This window comes from Canis aureus, chromosome 15 (assembly GCF_053574225.1).
Source record: "Canis aureus isolate CA01 chromosome 15, VMU_Caureus_v.1.0, whole genome shotgun sequence".
Lineage (NCBI taxonomy): Eukaryota > Metazoa > Chordata > Mammalia > Carnivora > Canidae > Canis > Canis aureus.
The window spans coordinates 31,886,626-31,907,833 of NC_135625.1; the positions used below are offsets into that span (position 1 = coordinate 31,886,626).

Genomic DNA, 21,208 nt, shown 5'->3' on the forward strand with positions numbered 1-21,208 from the left:
AATTCTAGGTTATATGTATAGTGACTCCTAAATGAATGCATCAATCACATAGGGTATATACTAAGTTATTGGAGTTCTGATCTGGGTAACCTTTTAACGATGCATTTAAATACACCTGTTACCAGGTTTGATATCAACTTTTAGAAACCTGTACTTCCAGCTCCCAAGTCAGTAATTGCCAATAGTTTACATTAATAAAGTTTGAATTGTAAACTATTGGCAGTATTTATGTCAAAGTTAATGTCAGATAGTAGTGTTTCTAAACCATCATTTTAAAACATCCTTTCAGAAGATCTGACTTTTTTCTCTAGGCCTGCTTTCTCTGTACCTGCTCTATCTGGTATGGTAGCTACTAGCTACATGTGGCTAAATTTAAATTAGTTAAAATTAAATAAAAGTTTAGGATCTGCTCAGCAGTTGTCCTAGCCATATTTTAGGTACTCAGTAGCCACATGTGACCAGGGGCTACTATATTAGCACAGATAAAGAGTATTTCTAGTGTCACAGACAGTTCCTTTAAACAGAAGTTTGAGGCTAGACTTGACATAAGTTATTCTCTTTATTCCAGTATGGTTATCTCATTACTTTTACCTAATCATTTATAGAGGTAAGGATTTGGGGATTTATAATAGCTAAACTAAACACTGAAATCCCCATTTGCATTTGCACATTGAAATAAGCCACGAAGACCAATTACCAGTCCAGTAAACACCCAGTCTACAAGAGATTTAAAAAAAAAAAAAAAAAAAAAATAATAATAACAAACTGCCTTCCAGATTTGAAACTTTAGGTTTGGGATGTTGTTTTTCTTTCCTTTCTTTTCCTTTTCCTTTTCCTTTTCCTTTTCCTTTTCCTTTTCCTTTTCCTTTTCCTTTTCCTTTTCCTTTTCCTTTTCCTTTTCCTTTTCCTTTTCCTTTTCCTTTTCCTTTTCCTTTTCCTTTTCCTTTTCCTTTTCCTTTTCCTTTTCCTTTTCCTTTTCCTTTTCCTTTTCCTTTTCCTTTTCCTTTTCCTTTTCCTTTTCCTTTTCCTTTTCCTTTCCTTTCCTTTCCTTTCCTTTCCTTCTTTTTTCTTTTTTCTTTTCTTTTCTTTTCTTTTCTTTTCTTTTCTTTTCTTTTTTCTTTTATCCTGGTGAGCCAGAATAGAATTGGAGAAAAAATTAAAAGCAAGTCATCTTTAGTTTTTGACTCTAGGTGAAATCTTTATTTTCATACTCTGCAAAAGCCAGTGTGCTTATAGGAGAATTTACTAATATAGTACTTAGCATATCAGCCACTCTTCTTTTATGTATGTTGGCTTTTAACTTAAGTTTTATATCCTCCTTTTAATTCTGCATCTCTTTGTACAAAGTTCCTGATGTGTGTTTGTGTGTGTGTGTGTATCTATATATCCTTTCAGCTAATACTTTGTCACATTGTTTCTAAAAATGAATCTGTTCTAAGCCTATTCAGGATTTATAATGGATGCAAAACCCTATAATTTGTACAGTAATGAATCAATATCTTTAAATAACTACTTTCTGCTCTTTAGGAGTAAGGATTTCTCCATAGTTCTCAGAAGCATTCTTAATATTTGCATAAAAATTTTTGCTTGATTGTAAAATATACCCTTTTGCAAGTAATCTGCATCAAGACCAGTGTGCCAATTTCAAATTGTTCTTAGAATTAAAACATTTAGCCACATTAATTGTATCCCTCAAGTGCTAGAGTCTGAAAATATCCAAAGGTCTAACTCCATATATATAAACAAGTGTCATTTTATTTTGTTGAAATGATAAATCTAAAGGAATACCTACAGATATCTGAAGGATGTTTCAGTGAGTTTTACCAGCTGCCAGAATCACTGTCACAGAGAAGTTATATATACACAGACTTTCTCACCCATAAATGCAGCCATGGCATGCACAGTGAGGATGGAAGCAAGTAAGACAAGAAGGAACAGGATAAAAGGCAGCCAGAGAAAGCCATGATAGGCCAAACTCACTGACCCCCCATATAAAATAGCATGGAAGTCAGTTCAGCAAATGCTTTTTGAATGTTCTTTGTGAAAAGGAACATGAAGATGATCAAGACCTGATTTCTTTCCTCCACAATTCTACAAACTAACAAATAATAAACCCTCTTCTAAAGAAACATATTTATTGATATTTCAGAAATGTACCTCATCATATGAAATACTCTCTTCTTTCCTCGCTTTAATCTTATCATTTTACCTAAGTATTATCATGACTAAACACATGGAAGAGTTCTCATAGCCTATTCTGTAAAACAATAGTCTCCTGAATGAAGCACTTTAGACTAGAAAGAGCTCAAGTATTTCTTCTGAAATCTAAAACCTTTTCATAACATCACTTGATCTTCCTACATAGACAGTGGACTCAAGAAAGGCATCTTTGATCATAGGATAATCCTCTTTCGGATTTAAGAGAAACCAACACTGACTTTTTAGGTGCAAAAACCAAGATGTTAAGTGATCTGCTGATCATCACCATTACTAGTCAAAATCCAAGTGACTTTATTCCTTTTGTGTTACATGAGTTTGTATATACCTGCTCATTATAAAGGCCACATGTAATGTCCACAAACGTATTTTGAGTAATCTATGGTGTTATCTTTAAAAAAATTATGTGAGCCAATGTGTAATGAATTTTTGGTTTGTTTATATTGTAATAATCAAAACACTTTTGTTTGTTAGCCACATACTTCTAGACCTAACAGCCTAATCTAATTATATTCTATTTAGCATTTGTGTCACACCTCCCAATTGTACAGACATTTTTAATTGCATTTCCCTGAAGCCATTCAATGAACATGAATTAAACAAATTTCTGTGTTTAGTAGGCCTTTTTTGTACACTGATTATATTTTCTGAGATTACTGATTTTGGAAGTAGTCCTTATATTTCATATTGAGGAAGTCAAGGCCAAAAAAGAAAAAAGCTAGACATTAAGCACTAGAAGTTGAGTGCCTTCCCTCGGTTTACACAACAAAATCTATGGCAAAGCTTTGCTACCATACTTTGTAAAGCCAAAGTATCATGGAGATGTTTTTAATATCATTTATATCATTTATTCCCTTTTGCCAAGTGTTGGCCAAAAAGTTTAAAGACTAGAATAGTACAGTTGGAGAATGATTTGTGTGTCTTTGAATTTATTTAAATGTAGCTTTAGGACAAGATGGATGTGAATTGAAACAAGAAGCCACTTTTTTCTTATCTGAAAACTATTGAGAAAAATCCATAGATTAGACCTCAGGAATTTCTGACCTCTTAGTCTCTCTTTCCATTCACCAAATAATTTTCCCATATTAACTCTGATTTCTTAAAAACCAACAGTAGTTTTTCCTCTCTTTTATTCAGAAAGTACACCTATACGCACTTCTGATGTTGACTATCGACTCTTAGAGGCATCTAAAGCTGGAGACTTGGAAACTGTGAAGGTAAATCGCTGCTTTTAACGTCTCGGTAGCACTATTGAAACTTTGCTAACCAGTACATTTTAAGCTTCTAAGTGAAACTATTCAAATCCGAACAATAAAAGGGATGAACAAAGTAGATCCATAAACAGGAGAGCTCTTTAACCAGAAAAGATTTTCTAGTATGTGCTTTATATCCATTAAACCACTTTAGTCACTTTCCTTCCGGTTATATGACTCTTTTATATCCACTTATATTAATGAAAGTGTTATTTTTAGCCACATTTGTAAATTTCTAAGCTAATTCAAGCCCAGGTAATAGTACAATAAAGTTTGTAACAATGTTTCTTCAAGTTTTCTGTTAGATTCTCTCATAATTGCTCTAGAAAAGCATTCTTATAACAGCCTTTATTTGTGATATAGAAACATGCAATTATAAACATTAACATTAAATTATAGATTTAATTTTTTTCAAATATAAAATGATATTCTGATATTGAATATGCTTTTTTAAAACACATACTTCCTATCTGTAATCACCCATGTAGAGGTGAAGATAGAGATAGAGGTTTTATTCTGATTTGGGGATTTGTCTTATAGTTTCTTTCTTTTTCCTTTCTTTCTTTCTTTCTTTCTTTCTTTCTTTGTTTCTTTCTTTCTTTCTTCTTTCTTTCTTTCTTTCTTTCTTTCTTTCTTTCTTTCTTTCTTTCTTTCTCTTTTTTTTGAGGAAGGCTAATTGTCAAATTGGTACTGACAATCATACTAGGTTATTTTTAACAAGCTAAATTTTATTCTTATTAAGCAAACTAGCAAACTGATGTAACATTCTTGCTGATGTATACTGGTTGAAAATGACAGTAAACACTTTCAAGCTCTGTTGCCTAGAAATTCTTTTTTGTTTCAGTATGTGACCACTTCTAACATCTCTTCCATCATGCAAGAACATCTAAAGTTATTTAAAGAAAAATAGTAAATTTCAGTTGTGTAAACTGAGGAGAAATTTTAAAGTTCTCTTAGATCTAAGGCTATGTACTTTTTTTCTTATTGAAATTACATACTTTTCATCATTTGAAATGTATCCCAATAAAAGAAAATCTTTCAATATAAAAGTGACCAGGACTCCTTTTCTGCATCACAGCATGATAATCTCAGGACTTGCTACATGTGCCTATTATCATTAAATGAGTAGTTTAGTATTTTCTTAATAATGTAATTTTTAATTCCATATGTTTTGTATGTGCTGGTAGGCAAATCTAATACAGCTTTCAGGTTTCCTAAACAATCCATTCACAATAAAAACCAACCTATTTTTATGAATGGAATGGAAGTGGCAGAAGAAAAAGCAAAGCACAAATTAAGTGAGAATTAAGCGTGGTAAATTTCTTTCCCTAGAGGCTTCAGAAAGTATTAAAATGTTAGAAATTAGAAGAAAAAGCTGTGTGCCGAGTAAAGGATTTGAAATTATGAAAATCAGGTAGGAAGAATGTAAAAGTGCTTTGGCATTCAAAAGGAAGGTGAAATGGAATGGAGAATAAGGAACTTCCAAATATTAGAAAGCAAATATTTAATAAGCAAAATGGCTTTTATTTTTGTGACCTGGCAAAATGAGCTGTGTTTCATTCCGTACTGCGTCCCTGTTTTGCTGATATTCTCTGCCCCCCCCCAAAAAAAGTTAATTTAGAATATAAGCCTGAAGAAAACCTGGCAGCCGCATAAAGCAGCTTCAATCATGTAAGACACCAATAGAAGGTGTTCGCTACCAATTTTTGTGCTCTTTAGTTTTATGTATTAATTTACTCACTTCTGTCTCATTTTGTTTTTTGATTCTATAATTTATGTATTAAGGCAGCCACAGTCTGATTTGTCATGAAAGGGTAAGATATTTGACCCAGCCAGATGACAGTGGCTCTTGAGATTAGAGAGTCTGGGGCTTCTCCATATAGAGCTGATGAGCTGAAGCTCTCCCTTATGGCCCAGATTTTCTTCCATCGTGTAATCCTTGTACCACCTGAAAAGTCTTGTTTGTACCCTACCAGTGTGAGGGTCCTACCCAGTAAGTCAGTAGAAACACATGCCTTCCAGGCTCTTAGGTTTTATATAATAATAGCTCATTACAGTGGCAGGAGCAGCAACAAAATTGTCAAATGCCTGGAAAGCTCTGCTGTCATACCTTGTGGACTAGAAGATGTCCCTGTTTTCTTGGCTTTTTGACTGTTCTTCTTTCCATTCCCTTTCTCTGCATCATTTCCCCGAACGAGGGTAATTAGGAGAGTAAACAAGGATGTAGCAGAAAGATTGAGAGATTATAAATCAGGAAAATCAGGTTTGAGCCTTTATTGTACCATGTACCTTACCAACTCTATGAGAAAGGACAAGTTGCTTAGCCCTCCCCAAGCTTTGGTTTCCTTATCTGGAAGATGGAGATAATGATCAACCTCAGAGATAGGAAATTATTCTCTCACTGAAAGAATATGATTCTTGATCAGTCATGCATTATTATTCATGTGTTGTTACTAAAATTCATCTGCCACTGCCAGTGGTGCAGCCTGCTGGTTCTTCCTTTGCTTCCCACCCCTCTGTAAGCAGAAAGAATTGAGCCTATGCGGAAAGGCTGGCATTCCCAAGGAGATGAAAGGTGAAACACTAGAGCATGACTAGAACCAGTCTGCTGCGTAGAATTAGACAGTCCTCTCCCAAAGATCAGGTGAAGCATTGATGACCGCATGGCTGTGCTATAGCGGGTCAGAGGGCAGACTGGATGGCCCAGGCAAAATTAATGTCATTTTTCTGGAGGTGTTTTGCTGACCACGTCGGCAGAGATGAGAACTCTGTGTAGTTCTGCAGTCAGCCAGGTGGTCCTACTTGAGGAAAGCATGGCTAACAGCACGCTGGTACAAGCAGATGTGCTAGGGCCAACAATCTCAGGAAGGAAACCCTGTGAAGATGAAAGATGAAGGCATAATTTGCCTTGAAGATTCTTGCTGTATTCTGGGTTTTTCTTTTTGATTAGGATTTTGGCCAGGAAATGTTTTTTGTTTTTTTTTTTTTAAAGATTAAATTGCTCTGTAAACACTAAGAATATTTGTAGACACTGTGAAGCCAAGCAGCGTGCTGATTTTTAAACATCACTTGCATTATCTAATCTTTTGAAATAAATATTCATTAGGAAATTACAGCTTATCCAAGATGCCTGCAGTATTTTGGAGCAAAACCTATGAATAAATATTAATGCTCTTTTTGTGTTTGTTTGTGTGTGTGTGTATCATTAAAGCAACTTTGCAGCCCTCAAAATGTGAATTGCAGAGATTTGGAGGGCCGGCATTCTACACCCTTACACTTTGCAGCAGGCTATAACCGCGTGTCTGTTGTGGAATACCTTCTACACCATGGTGCCGATGTCCATGCCAAAGACAAAGGGTATGTGTTAGAATTCAGCTATTGAGGGCTTAACAATTTTTTGGAAATATTTTCGAAGTCTTAGGAATTTTCTTTTACCATTAAAAAAGTAATGAAAACTTAAAGCATCTAAATAGAAACGTACAGTATAGAAAATGAGAATCCCTATTACCGCACCTTCTAGAGATTATAATAACATTTTGTGATAATCCTCCAGATTTTTAAAAAAGTATAAATCAGTGTATATGTGGTTGTGGCAGCAGTGCTTGTTTTTTTGTTGTTGTTGCTGTTGTTGTTGTTTTTTAGCAGTGCTTGTTTTTAACATAAATGATGATGCCATTCTGTGCAGCTTAATTTGCTTTTTTACCCAGTAGCATATCTTGAATGTCTTTCCATTTTAGTACTTAATTGTTCATCTCATCTTTTTAATGTCTATAACAGTATTTTATTATATTATATGAATGTGTTTATATAGTTTATACTTTATTCTTTGTTCTTTTTTCTTTTTGCTATTAAAAATATATAATCTCTTCTCAAAGAAGCCATCCATCCCAAAGTCACTGGTATTAATAGACATATAATTTTATTTTTACTAATTCAGATATGCTATGTTTTTATATTAGTTTACTAAATTATTTTAATTTATCTAGACAAAGTTTAAAGCAGCCATGGCATATTTAGAAATGAGACAAGGATGTTTTAATTGAAATGAGCTTCTATATTCTAAATTAATTTCATATCATCTCAAAATAGAAATAAGCAAGCACTTTTCTGTGCAATTACATACCAGAGTACTGTGGAACTTAAACCATACAATTTAGACTTCAATTAATCATTACGGATTTATTTATCTTTTAAAAGGGACACATCAGACTTGAATAATCAGTAATAATATTACCAGCTCTTTCCAAGTATTATAGTGCCCTGGAGAGCAACCAGCATTTGTTTCTATTGCCCATTTTAATTAGCACTTAGTATTTTTGGTCTCAAAACATTAAAAAAGAAAAAAAAAACTGATCTCTAAATAAAAAGGCATTTGATACCTTGTTTTTATCATGTTTTAAATGCAACTTAGACTTATCTTTTTGATTCACCCTTTTTTGGGGGGAACCCCTTTCTATCCTTTTAGAATGCCATCTGCCTTTCAACTGGAGCTTAGAGTTATCTCAGAATAGTTTGTTCATAAGTTGAGGCAGCTAAAATTTTCTCATCTGACTGGAGTTTATGGTTGGTGTCACTATTTTCCTTACTGAATACTGAAGTTTCTGTATCATTTGCATTTTGAGTTTTCATTGCATGATGCCTAAATATTTAAATCTAGGCATAGAAACCACTACTGAATTATTAGGAATAAAGAAATAAAAACCAAGGACAAAAGGTAGCACTTGCATAAATTAGTTTATTTAACTAAATTGCATTGTATATTTTATAAGCAAGCAGGCAATTTTCATTAGGAAAACTCAAATGGAAAAAAATCTAAATTGATAAAACCAGATTGTTGATTAGATTATTCCTGAAATCAGTTTGTAGTGTTGCTCTTTATAATGATGAAACCTGACTTAAACATATTGTGATGGAACTTTTCTGTGGATATATCTGTATGTGTTTTAAACATAGGATTGCTGTGAAATTTCTATCCATCACCAAGAAACTAGGGAAAATCCTTATGTTGAAAGGGTTGTTTTTGAAATTGTTAATCCTTATTTGGAAATGAAGGATTGTATCTTTAAGACCAGAGGAGAATTCTTTCTTTTGAATTCTTTCTTTTGAATGAGTGTTCATATAGTCACTGCCATAGAAGAATTATATTATTTTTATTCTAAGTATCATTTTAACACAAAGGTCTGTTATATGTCTTTAAAATAATTTTCTTTTCTTTAGTGGCTTGGTGCCCCTACATAATGCTTGTTCATATGGACACTATGAGGTAGCTGAGCTTTTAGTAAGGCATGGGGCTTCTGTCAATGTGGCGGACTTATGGAAATTTACCCCTCTGCATGAAGCAGCAGCTAAAGGAAAATACGAAATCTGCAAGCTCCTTTTAAAAGTATGTAATTTTAAAAATTATAAAATATAAAGTAATTAAATTTAGTTTTTGGTTAGCATGTAAAAATTACATTGAAGTAAATTATTAAGTACAATAAGTGTTATAGACACTGCTTCCATTTTCTATTTTAGGGGAATATTTAAGTGTGATATCATGATACTTATGTAGCTTTGAGTAGTGTCTGAAGTGCCTTTCTGAACTGATTTGATTAAGTTCAGTTCATTACAATTCATCAAGGTAGGTTTTGTAAAGAATCGCATTAGTTTGTACTGCTTATCCAATACTTAATGGGATTAATGTCAGAAAACATTGTACGAGTGGAAAAAAGATTTTTAATCAACTTTGATTTTTTTTCTTAGTAGCTATTTTATTATTAACAAACACTTTGCTCATTATTAAACATTGGACATATGTATCTTATAAGAACTTTAACATTGGATTGATATTAAATATAAAATAATCTTTAGACAAAGTTACTCAGATAAATTTGGGGAATATAAATGAAATAGTAGAAACTCGTAATTTTATGAAACTAACTTAACCACCTTTACGGTATCAGATATATCTTTATGAGTCTTGAGAATGTTAATGTATTTGATGTTCATTTTTGTTTTCACTGGGAGGTAAGAAATAACTTCCCGGTCACTGTGAATTCACTGTCTACTTTGATTTATTCCAGATTTCTCCAGTGGGTCACAGCAGTCTGTCAGGCCCATAACAAAACTCTTTGACCTTTATTTCATTTCATAGGTACAGATGATTAAACTTTTAAAATGCAATTAATTGCAAGTATATTTATACCTAATTTCATAGTAGGTGTTAAGACTTAAAATGAAAATAATAAGAAATTAGCAACATTTGTGTTGATAGCATTTATAGATTTAAGTACTTGTCCCGCTGGTGTGTCTTCCTCTTCTTACTTCCTTCTCATGATATGCACTGAATATCTTTATGTAATTAAAATCTAGTAAAAAAAAAATTACATGACATGTGCAAAACCAGGAATGAATGAAATGAATGCATACATACATAGATACATACATACAGAAATAAATCTTTTCAAAAAGTAAATTGCAGACCATTCTTAAAAGGAAGAGGCTTCAAAAGACAGCTTGGTGACTGAGAAAGTATATGACATGGAAAGTTACAGAGCTGATTCATTGTATTGCTAAGTAGAGAATTTACAAAGCAAAGCAGGATATTGCCCACCCCCCAAAAAAAAATGTATACAGAATCGATATCTTTCCTTGATTAGTGAAGATGAAGTTAAAAATAAACCTTGAAAAAACAAACAAACAAAAAAAACCTTGAGAAGGATACTAGAGAAAATACAAAGTCCATTTGGTTTTGTTTGTTTGTTGTTTTAGCATGGAGCAGATCCAACCAAAAAGAACAGAGATGGAAATACACCATTAGATCTGGTAAAAGAGGGAGACACAGATATCCAGGACTTGCTGAGAGGAGATGCTGCCTTGCTGGATGCTGCCAAGAAAGGTTGCCTGGCAAGAGTGCAGAAGCTCTGTACCCCAGAGAATATCAACTGCAGAGACACCCAGGGCAGAAACTCAACCCCTCTGCACCTGGCAGGTAAGTGCCACCAGCACTTCCAAGGCTCATTTTTCTTTCCTGGATACCTAATACAGTTTACCAGAAGATGAAAGAAATCCTGAGCAGAAATAGTAAAATGCTTTAGATTGACATAATTTTGTATAATTTCTTATTGCAAAGGCTCTTAGTTATGTGAGAGCAATATTTTTAAAGCAAAAAGTATTAAAATTGTGACATTTTCTAGTCATTTATATACATAAATATAAATATAGATATATATTTTTTAATCTGACATGTTTGCCTTTTTCGCTCTAATAGCAGGCTACAATAACCTGGAAGTAGCGGAATATCTTCTAGAACATGGAGCAGACGTTAATGCCCAGGACAAAGGTGGTTTAATTCCTCTTCATAATGCAGCATCCTATGGGGTGAGCATACTAAAGTTCAAGTCTAGAAAACGTCACTAACATTTATTACTTTATTAAATGCATACTGTGCATGAAGTAAGTAGATATCTAACCAACAGCGTAAGTTAACACAATTTAAAAAAAAAAAAAAAAAAGTTAACACAATTTGAATCTTACTATGTAGAGTATTTCTAGCCTTCCCAGTTAAGTTTCACTATTCTTTGGTCAAGGGCCACACCTTTTATAGTTTTCTGTTCTCTTCAGATGGTCTAGCACAGTAATAGGTGTATAACAGCTGCTCATTTAATATTTATTGCTACAAAATAATAGATTGTAACTACTCTATCCCAGATAGATTTCAGAAACTATAAAGCCAGTGAGGCTCTTTATTTGTGGACATGGAAGTTATGCTTGCTTTTGTTTATCATCAACATCTTAAAAATACCAAGTAAATGGTTGAGCTGTTGGTATATATGGTTTCATAGAATTTGATTAACTAGCTAAAGCCCCACAGTCAAAGTCCAGAGCAATTCTCAAAGCACTAGAACTGTAATCATCAGCTGGAAGAGGAAGAGGAGTGCCTTGACGACACTTGTTAGAACTGACAGCCTGGAAGTCACCAAGGCCCACTCATCCCTAAATCACATAGGGTGAATGTTCATGTGTTTGTCTGTTTTCACTTAATCCCTGTTTGAGTACAAATACCCACAGATGCTGAATTGTACATACCAGGGGTCCTCACAGTTGGAATCACTGTTGCTGGGGATAGTTTCTGGATTTGCAAAAGCCTAACAAACTATAAGTAAAAGCTTATCATTATGATTCCATATCTCTTACTCTTTTCCCTTGCCCTCCAAAGGAATATCCTCCTCTTCTCATAACCCCTCTACAAAAACCAGTGTTTCAGAAAGATGACAATATGAGTGGGAATACTTTTAAAGAAAGCAAACAGTCCTGTTTGAGTTGGACAAACAGGAAATTTCCCAATGTAACAGAAATTACTTAAAAGTTATCAGATTTAGTAAAATATTTTATTAGTACTGAAATCCTCTTGAAACTTCAGTAAAGTTATGTTTCCAAAGATAATTATCTTTTATTAAATTTATTAGACTTTTTCTTCTAACTCTCCTTCATATACGATGCCCAGTTTCACTGTACAGCATATATTTCCACTGAGGACCAGGCATACTAAATATTTACTGCTAACATGTTATACAGTTCTGTATAATTTTTTTACTTCTGTTACAACTATAAATTTGTATCATTTGGAGGTTAGTGTTCACTTCTTAGCATGTTCCTTCTTTCCGTTTTCTATTCCTCTAATCCCTTTGCTAAGAGTTTATGAAGCTGATGGGATCAGTAAAACTTAAAGCAAAGTCTTCTAAACTCATATAAATCTATAAAGGAGTAAGGATCGATGTGGGCAATGGCTCTTGACCTGACCTAGTAGAACTTGCACTACCAGTTGTGCAGACTGGTGGATCTTTGTGATTTTCACTATATTTTACACCTTGTGAAGGTAGATAAATTCTGTCCTGTTAGTCAGCCTTCACAGCTATCACAGAGAGCACAGGAAGTAAAACTTAATTTTTTTTTTAAGATTTTATTTATTTATTCATGAGAGACACAGAGAGAGAGAGAGTCAGAGACACAGGCAGAGGGAGAAGCAGGCTCCCTGCAGGGAGCCCGATGTGGGACTCGATCCCAGGACTCCAGGATCACACCTTAGGCCGAAGGCAGGCCCTAAACTGCTGAGCGACCCAGGGATCCCCATAAAACTTAATTTAAAAGTAAAGTCTTCTACCTTTTAATTCCCATTCTCCTGATAAGAAAGGCAATGAGATATTACTTATATGTGTGGGTCATTTGGTGACTAGTAAGACAGAAATAAAATGTGCAGTGGTTCTCTCTGGTGGCTAAATAGTACTGTAGTGTGCAGGTTGACCTTGTCTTTATTGCATGTTCCCTTGACGCTACCTCAACCCTTAGCTGATAGGAGGTGCAGTGCAATCAGGGTCCAGACCAGAGGCCCCCTGTTCCATTGCATACTTATTTCACCATGATCTTCTAACTCCGTGTGAGAAAAATAACAGACATTTTTCGTTTCATCTCTCTTTTCATGTTACCATGTTTGTTATCACATCCCTACTCCTAAGCTCTTGGTAAATGAAGGTAATTTATCTAAGTGAAAAGGAACAGAAAATTCTCCAGGCTGCATAGAGAGCATGTGATAGAAGTTTTGATCAACCTGGTTCATCCCATCCTTCTACTAAGGAATGTTAACAGGCTAGAGAATATGTTGATAGTAGGTATTTTTACCTCATTATGTAAGTGGATTTTTTGAGTCGCTAAAAGTCCTTCTGATATGAAACTTTATAAATTCAAAAATCAAGTATCTAGGACTATTCACTAATAGTCATAAGTGTTACTCACTAAACCCTTTAGTTTTGTGGTTTCTTGACTTTTTTTGTTACCATGGTTTTCCCACGTAAAACATTTCTCTTTCCCCCATGACATCCCTATGACACAGTGATTCCCAGTCAGTAAGATCATCCTCCCAGTTGAGAATCTCTGCTCTAAAAAAATAATTTTATCTAATGCAGTTTGTATACCATATAATCTATTACCAATAACTGAGTCAAATCAGTATTTATCTCAGTCTCAATTAGTAGATTTAAAACAAGTACCAATGTTAACCACGATATAAAAAATTTAAAGGCTATTTTATCTTCAACTGAAGGATAGAAACATTTTTATTATCTCTAGATATATAAATCTGTTACCTTTCAAAAGTCCCTTTTTATTCATGTTAGAGTAAACCTTGGCTAGATATTTTAATGAAATTGTAGGGCTCTGGCCCACATTTCTCTTTTAAGGTGGCAAAACTCTAGTTATTTTCTGTTTATCCCAGTGATACTTGAACTAGCCTAGCTGCATGGTACATATGGTGTACTACCCTGAAATAGTTTTGTGGAGGAGATTTTTGTGGTACTTCATGTGAAATAGAAGCTTCTGGGGTGACTGTGTGACTCAGTGGTTGAGCGTCTACTTTTGTCTCAGGTTGTGATCCTGGGGTCCTGGGCTCAAGTCCTGCATATGTCTCTGCCTCTCTGTGTGGGACCCTCATGAATAAGTAAATTAAAATCTAAGGAAGGGAGGGAGGGAGGGAGGGAGGGAGGGAGGGAGGGAGGGAGGAAGGAAGGAAGGAAGGAAGGAAGGAAGGAAGGAAGGAAGGAAGGAAAAAGAAAGGAAGAAAGAGAAAGGGAAAGAAAGGAAAGGAAGAAGGAAGGAAAGAAGGAAGGGAGGGAGAGAGAGAGAGAGAGAGAAAAGAAAAGAAAAGAAAAGAAAGAAAAAGAAAGAAAAGAAAAGAGGAGCTTCTAAGTTAAAAATAAAGCAGTTTGCAGAGTAGTTTTGGGTATAGGGTTACTCAGTATCTCTACTTAAATGGCTTTTCCCTGATATTATACGCTTTGCCATGTTCAACTTTTCAGGAAATGACTCTTGAGTATTAGTCCAATAAGACCCCACAGGCAGCTTGATTAATGGAAAGACCTGAACTCAGGATGTGAACATCTGGGATCTTGTCTTAAGGCTTTTACTCCATAACCTGGTAGTCTTCAAGAAGTGCCTTAATCTTTCTGATCTGTAATTTTCTCATTAGCAGAACTCAGATGCTGAAACCTTTACAGGGTTGTTGTGATAATTAGATGAGATCATGCATGTGTAAAGTACATTCTCTAGCCTAAGGCACTCTAAAGTCCAAGGTAATGACTATTATTATAAGATAACAACTCTCCACAGCCGTCCTACTGGTCAGAATAAGGACTGGGTGTCACTCTTACATCGTGCAGCCCTACAAATAATCTGTGTGCTCCACCAGCTTGGTACCAGTGTGAAATAGACACAGATTAACTGACTTTCCTAGTAGGTAATGACTTGTAGCCTGGAGATAAAATAATCATGTGAGGTGTCTGTGAAATTACATAAAGCTACTTAAGCTGTTATTTATTGGTAATTATTCTTTGACTTGCATTTTACCTTTTTTCCTCTGGAGAGCTCAGTCTGCTGTCTGTGTATCCTTGAGCCTTTTTATATGGGAAAACTTGCCATTTCAGTTTTTCTAAGTAGAGAAACAAACACACAGTTTAAGCAGTTTAAATAAAAGTTACAGATTTCCTGAGAGTTTCTACTAATGGTAATTAATATACATTGTCTTGTTTAGTGTTTTGTACTATAATGCCTTATATTTTTTAATATACATTTATACAAGACAGTTAATTTTTCTGTTATTCAAAAAATGTAAGACATTGATATTTACCACAAAGCCCATAATTTTCTGTTATCTAATAAATCGGCATGCTGACTTTAATTTTTCAGTGCTTTCTCTAAAATGTATAATAGTGGGATTTCATGACATCATTGTACAATTAAATGGCTCTAACTGGAGGCCAAGCATGTTTCTCTTCTTACTTTCCAGCTTTCTAGAATTAAATTAGGGCCTCCATAGTCTTTTTATGTAGTATTTGTCCTTTAAAATGTTCTGTTTCATCTGGATTCTGAAACCATGTTAAATTTGACTCTTTCTCCTGGAAACATTCCAGCAGAATTCAGTTCCTACTCCAGACCTTCCAGTTCAATACTTTATTCTTATAAATGGTATAGAACTGAGCTGTAGCTTATTTATTGCATTGATCAGCTTTAGATTTCAGTCGCTATTTTTGCCCCAATGGTGTAGCTATTTAGAAGACTTGAGAATTGTGTTTTTAGTCTACTTTGGTAGTAATATATTCATTCCTGTTTATTGCTCTTTCGGATGTTTGTCAGCAGATTTAACAAGCATGTAATTGGTTGTTCCAAGCATAAACTATAAATTCAGTATAAAGGAAGTTGAATAACAACATATATACGATTCATTTTGTGTACACACACACACACACACACACACACACGTCATTTTCCTTGGACTATCTCATTTTGGATGCCTATGCAAATTAGTCAACCAAATTATGTTATGTCACCAGTATACATGGGAGTAGAATAAAATTAATCAGAAGCATTGTTTGAATGACTATAACCTTCCTGGGGGAAAGCTTGAAGTTAATCCATACTTTTGGGTTAACTGAACAAAAAAGAGCTGTCCTTTTCAATATATATCCTTTGAATAAGGGAGATAAATTTGGGGGTTTTGTTTTAAGTAATTTGGGTAATACCACAGTTGGTACCTATTTTTATCTTTTGTGTTAGAATCAGTTTTATAATGATGTATCATTCATAATCCAAAAAAGATCACAAAACATAGCTTGTTCTCAAAAGCACTACTATAATTATGTTCCTTTGCTCCTTTTTTCTCCTTATATTGTCAGAGCAAATGTGAGCTATCCTTAGAAGTTATTTGATTTGTATTTTCCTCATAAATTCTCCTTTTTCCTGAAATTATTTTCCTGAAATTAATAAGTATTGATATTAATTAAAATTAATAAGTATTATATTTTTAAAACTTTCGAGATGAGTGTCTTTGAGAGAGCAAAGACTATCTTACAGAAAATATGAAGAAGCATGCCCTACATCTCATCTTGGGCTATTTCTTTCTACCTTCCCAGTCTCTTCCCATTCTCGTGAAAGCTTCTGATAACTCAGTAAATTGCAGTGAAGCAACAGCGTGAGTTAGAAATTTAGTCTCAGCAGGTAAAATGATCAAGTTATGCCAGGAAACGTATCCGTAAAGAACACAAATGTGTCAGTTGCACAAAATTATAGAATATTCTAGAGTTGAAATGAATTTCAAAAATACTTTAGTGGTAACCAAAGTAGCATCCCTAAATACATTTATAAGAATAAAGTTATTTTTATTATCCTCAAAAGCCCTGCCGTTGAATCAATATTACTGTTACATAATTGTCTTAACCTTATTTTATAAGGACTTTGGAAAGAAACTAGCTATAACTGTCAATTCAATATTCTGCTTTACAGTCCCCTCAAGCCTCTGCTCCCAGGGCCAGGCACTTAGTAGGTATTCACCAATATCTGGTTGTTGGGTGCATAGGTAAGAGAGCATAAGTGAGTAAATAAGTAGTGCCCTTATCTGTGCTCCAGTCTTTTGTGTCAAACCATTTACAGAACAGCCTTACTTTGATATTTTACCTCACAAACTACTTACCCAAAGTGTTTCATTCCCACTTAAACTTGTGCTACTTGATTTCTTTTAATGGTACCCCTTTGCTTTTTAATCTTCTAGACAAGTTTAGAAAAAAGAAAAGTAATTATCTTTGATTTCCCTGCCTCTTTCTCTGTAGTTAATCTGTCTTTCTAAAACCCAGGGGTTTTTTTCCCTCACAATTTCTCGATTTTTAGCTCTTCTTTCCATTCTTCTCTGACCATTAGGGTTCAGCATCTCATCACCTCACGCCCAGGTTATTAGTTAACATGTCTGCTACTAACATTTCCTCTACCCTCAAGTCATTTTGGACATGATAGACTAAGTTTTGTAAAATATTGTTTTGTTATGTTACATTACTTTCCCGAGGACTGAAGAGAGAAAGAACATTGAGAATCCTTGAGATGAGTATTTGAATAAATGATCAGATCGTGGTAGGTTAGAAGAGAAATAGGAAGATATGAGAAGAGAACAGGAACACTTGTTTGAAAAGTCTGACGGGCAGACTAGACCTTTGATAGACTTGGAGTCAGATAATAGTTTCATTTTATGTATTTGTTTTTAAAATAGACCTGAAAATGTTAGAAGGCTGAATAAAAAATTTTACAAGCCCCGGTGAAGAATTATAGGGTAAAAGAGTAATTGTGGAATTGAGATTTTGGAGGCAAGAAAAGATGGAATCCAAAATACAGGAGTGGGATAAGTATGCTTTTCTTAATAGAAGAAACTTATGTTAAGGTGTGAATAGAGATATAGAAGGAATGAAATGTTAAATAAAATAAGCATACCTGATGGAGCTTTATCAGATAACCTCATCCTTTGTTTTTCTTCAGCATGTGGATATAGCAGCATTATTGATAAAATACAACACGTGTGTAAATGCAACAGATAAGTGGGCATTTACTCCTCTTCATGAAGCAGCCCAAAAAGGAAGGACACAGTTATGTGCCCTACTCCTAGCACATGGTGCGGATCCAACTATGAAGAACCAAGAAGGTCAGACACCTTTAGATCTGGCAACAGTAAGTCTTCATTCCGAATTATGTAGCATTGCTCTAAGTTTATACTTTCAGAGATGACATTAAATTTCAGGGCTTGGCAGGTTTACCTTTAGCAATACATATTTCACTTAGAATAAGAACAAATTTCCTTCCTTCTGAAATTTTTTTAATTTGCATTTTGTACATAATTCAAAACTCTGTTAAGGCAAACTACGCAGTGCCTTAACTTAATTCTTTTTGCCATGCTTGACTTGAATGGACAACAGAGAAAAACGTATCTAGAGTGTATCCTCAGAGAATTACTTTAGTAAAATATCTCAGACCATCTACATTTGGCATATTGTTCAGGTGCAATTGATGTTCATGATCCTTTCCCTGAGGCTATGAGATAGTCAAAGAAAAATTTACCTTCTAGGCAATATGTTATTCTTCTGAAGATGGAAATATAAATTGATGTACACAATAATTTATAATCTTTTAACCAGATATACCTTCCCGAGCCACATTGTTTCATATATCTATTGCCGAGTAACAGACCACTTCAAAAAACTTAGTGGCTTCACCAAAACCGAATGAGTGGCTTAATACAGTGATCTATTATTTCTCATGGTTCTGTGGGTTGTCTGGACTCAGTGAGGCAGTTCTGTGATGTCTGCACCCACCTTCAGCTGGGGGCTCAGCTGAGGCTGGAGGGTCTGGGGTCACCCCTCATCTTCCAGGGTGTCTCTTCAAGGAGCCCTTCCTCACTCCATAGTCTAATCTGAACTTAACAACATGGAGATGCCTTCCATGAGAGAAGACGTAAAAGCTGCCAGTCCTTTTAAAGCCTCAGACATCATTCCCTGTACATTCTACTGGTCACTGAAATGTGCCCAGACAGCCCAGATCTAAAGGAAGGGAAGTAGATGCCAGCTCTTGATGGGAAAAGTGGCACACATGTGCACAGAGGAGGGAATTGGTGGCTGGCTGTCTCTGGAGGCTCCCACATAGTCTCACAGCAGTTATGCCTAACGAACTGTGACAGTGATGAAGAAGCCAGCCAAACTAAAGTGGTGTCCTTGTAACATTTCTCCAGATTTTAACTGTACATTAAATTATTAAGTGTGTGTTAAATAACTGAATAAAAATCAGTGTCATTATTTAGGCATATACAAAACATAGTATAAATATGAGAATGCCTTCAAAAGAGATTGAGAATCAACCCTGCAACAGGCTGCTTTTTAAGCAAAAGAGGAAATTTTTTTAAACTCCACTCAAATCTGTATTAACTTATTCTTTAAATACATATGTAATCAGTATGAACAACCATATGCACGTTTCACTTGGTGTTTAAAAAATATTTCCAGAAATCAAATACAGTCTACATTCTTAGATTTTTTTCTTTCATAGTAATTAACTCTTGTATATGTGGGTGTGTATGTAGTGAGAACATTTAAGATCCATTCTCCACAAATTTCAGATATATAACACAGTATTATTAACTAAAGTTACCAAGTTGTACATTAGATCCTCAAAAGATGAAATATTTGTTAAAAAAAAAAAAAAAAAGGATCTAGGGACTCCTGTTCTAACTCCTACCAAAACTGCTGGGACTTTTTGGAGCTGCAGGTCAGGAAATGAATGATCAAAAACCAGTAGGCAATAGTGAGGCACTCACTAAAGACAAATTTCACAAAGCCTTTGGTCGTTAGTGAAAAACTTACTGTTTTAAATTGTGTTTTTGTGTGTTTTTTGTATTATTTTTAGGCTGACGACATCAGAGCTTTGCTAATAGATGCCATGCCCCCAGAGGCCTTACCTACCTGTTTTAAACCTCAAGCTACTGTAGTGAGTGCCTCTCTGATCTCACCAGCATCCACTCCCTCCTGCCTGTCCGCTGCCAGCAGTATCGATAACCTCACAGGCCCCTTAGCAGAACTGGCCGTAGGAGGAGCATCCAACACAGGGGATGGTGCCGCAGGCACAGAAAGGAAGGAAGGAGAAGGCAAGTACACTGGTGAACTTTGGTTTTTGGTGTGGAGTTTCCTTTGGCTTTTATTTTTTTTGTTTTTTTCTTTTTGTTTTAGTTTTTTAAAGAGAGAGAGAGGACGGGAGGAGGTGCAGGTGGGCTGGAAGAAGGGGCAGAAGGTGAGGGAGAGAGAATCATAAGCAGGCTCCACGCCCAGTGCAGAGCCTGGTCCTGTGCTCCTTCCTGACTGATATCATGACTTGAATGGAAATCAAGAATTGGATGCTCAACTGACTGAGCCACCCAGGCACCCCTCGTTTTTCATTTTTTAAATGAACAGATTTCACTTACTTCTCTTGGTAATTCTCAAACACCCATCTAAAATAAGTTTCCATATATACACCAGTTTGTAGGAGCTGTCTTCATAGAATAAATAACCTTGACATTGTTCTTACTTACGTATATTCCAATATATCCATTTGTAACCATATTTTATTTAACTACTGAATGAGTCTTATTACTGAAAATATATCAGAAAAAAACTGAAAGATCATTTAAGGAATGAAAACTGAAACCAAAGCTGGTAATTTCTGTTTTTAATTCCAGCTGTTAAATATTTCACTAAAAGCATTAAACTTTATATTACAATTAATATAAATGCTACTGATAAGATAAAGATAAACTCTGTTTTCACTTCTCCACCCAATTTGGAGATAACCTGAAGTGTCAGAATTAAGTATATGTATCCTGGATTATTTTTATGGTAGGTAAAGTCATTTGCATAGCCACAGTATGAGAGCCATGGCTTTAAATAAATACTGTAACTTCCTTTAGATTGATATACTGCTTTCTGAAAACTTTAATATATGTCTATTTTAGTTGCGGGTCTTGACATGAATATCAGCCAATTCCTGAAAAGCCTTGGTCTTGAGCACCTTCGGGACATCTTTGAAACAGAACAAGTAAGCTCTCATTTTTCCTGAGTCTTTTAAATTAAATATTACAAGCTATTAATTGTCATTCCTTGTTTCTTTTGCTTTTCTAACTGCTACTTTAAAATTCATATCAAATTTCTAAAGAAGCCAGGAGAATCCAGTACATTATAATTCTCCCCCAAAATTTTCTAAGAAATGATAGGAGTCATTATTATTTCATTGTATCTTTATACATGGTTTAACTGCATATGTTTTCTTACATGTCAAAACTTAGGCCATGAAACCATCGCAAAGGAATGTTTTCAAAATCTTTGTTTCCACAAAGTATTGGTGTTTATTCATCTCAATACATGCGACTAGAC

The 21,208-nt window shown here is 34.7% G+C and overlaps 1 protein-coding gene across 1 annotated transcript in view; it reads left to right on the forward strand.

Annotated features, from left to right (window-relative positions):
• Nucleotides 1–21,208, forward strand: part of TNKS (tankyrase) — a 204,394-nt gene that overhangs the window by 154,925 nt on the left and 28,261 nt on the right. The window contains exons 13-20 of the mRNA XM_077848997.1: nt 3,355–3,434; nt 6,682–6,827; nt 8,688–8,853; nt 10,221–10,440; nt 10,720–10,829; nt 17,796–17,984; nt 19,710–19,947; nt 20,791–20,873. Coding sequence (XP_077705123.1) covers nt 3,355–3,434; nt 6,682–6,827; nt 8,688–8,853; nt 10,221–10,440; nt 10,720–10,829; nt 17,796–17,984; nt 19,710–19,947; nt 20,791–20,873 — 1,232 coding nt within the window. The remainder of the gene's footprint in view (nt 1–3,354; nt 3,435–6,681; nt 6,828–8,687; nt 8,854–10,220; nt 10,441–10,719; nt 10,830–17,795; nt 17,985–19,709; nt 19,948–20,790; nt 20,874–21,208) is intronic.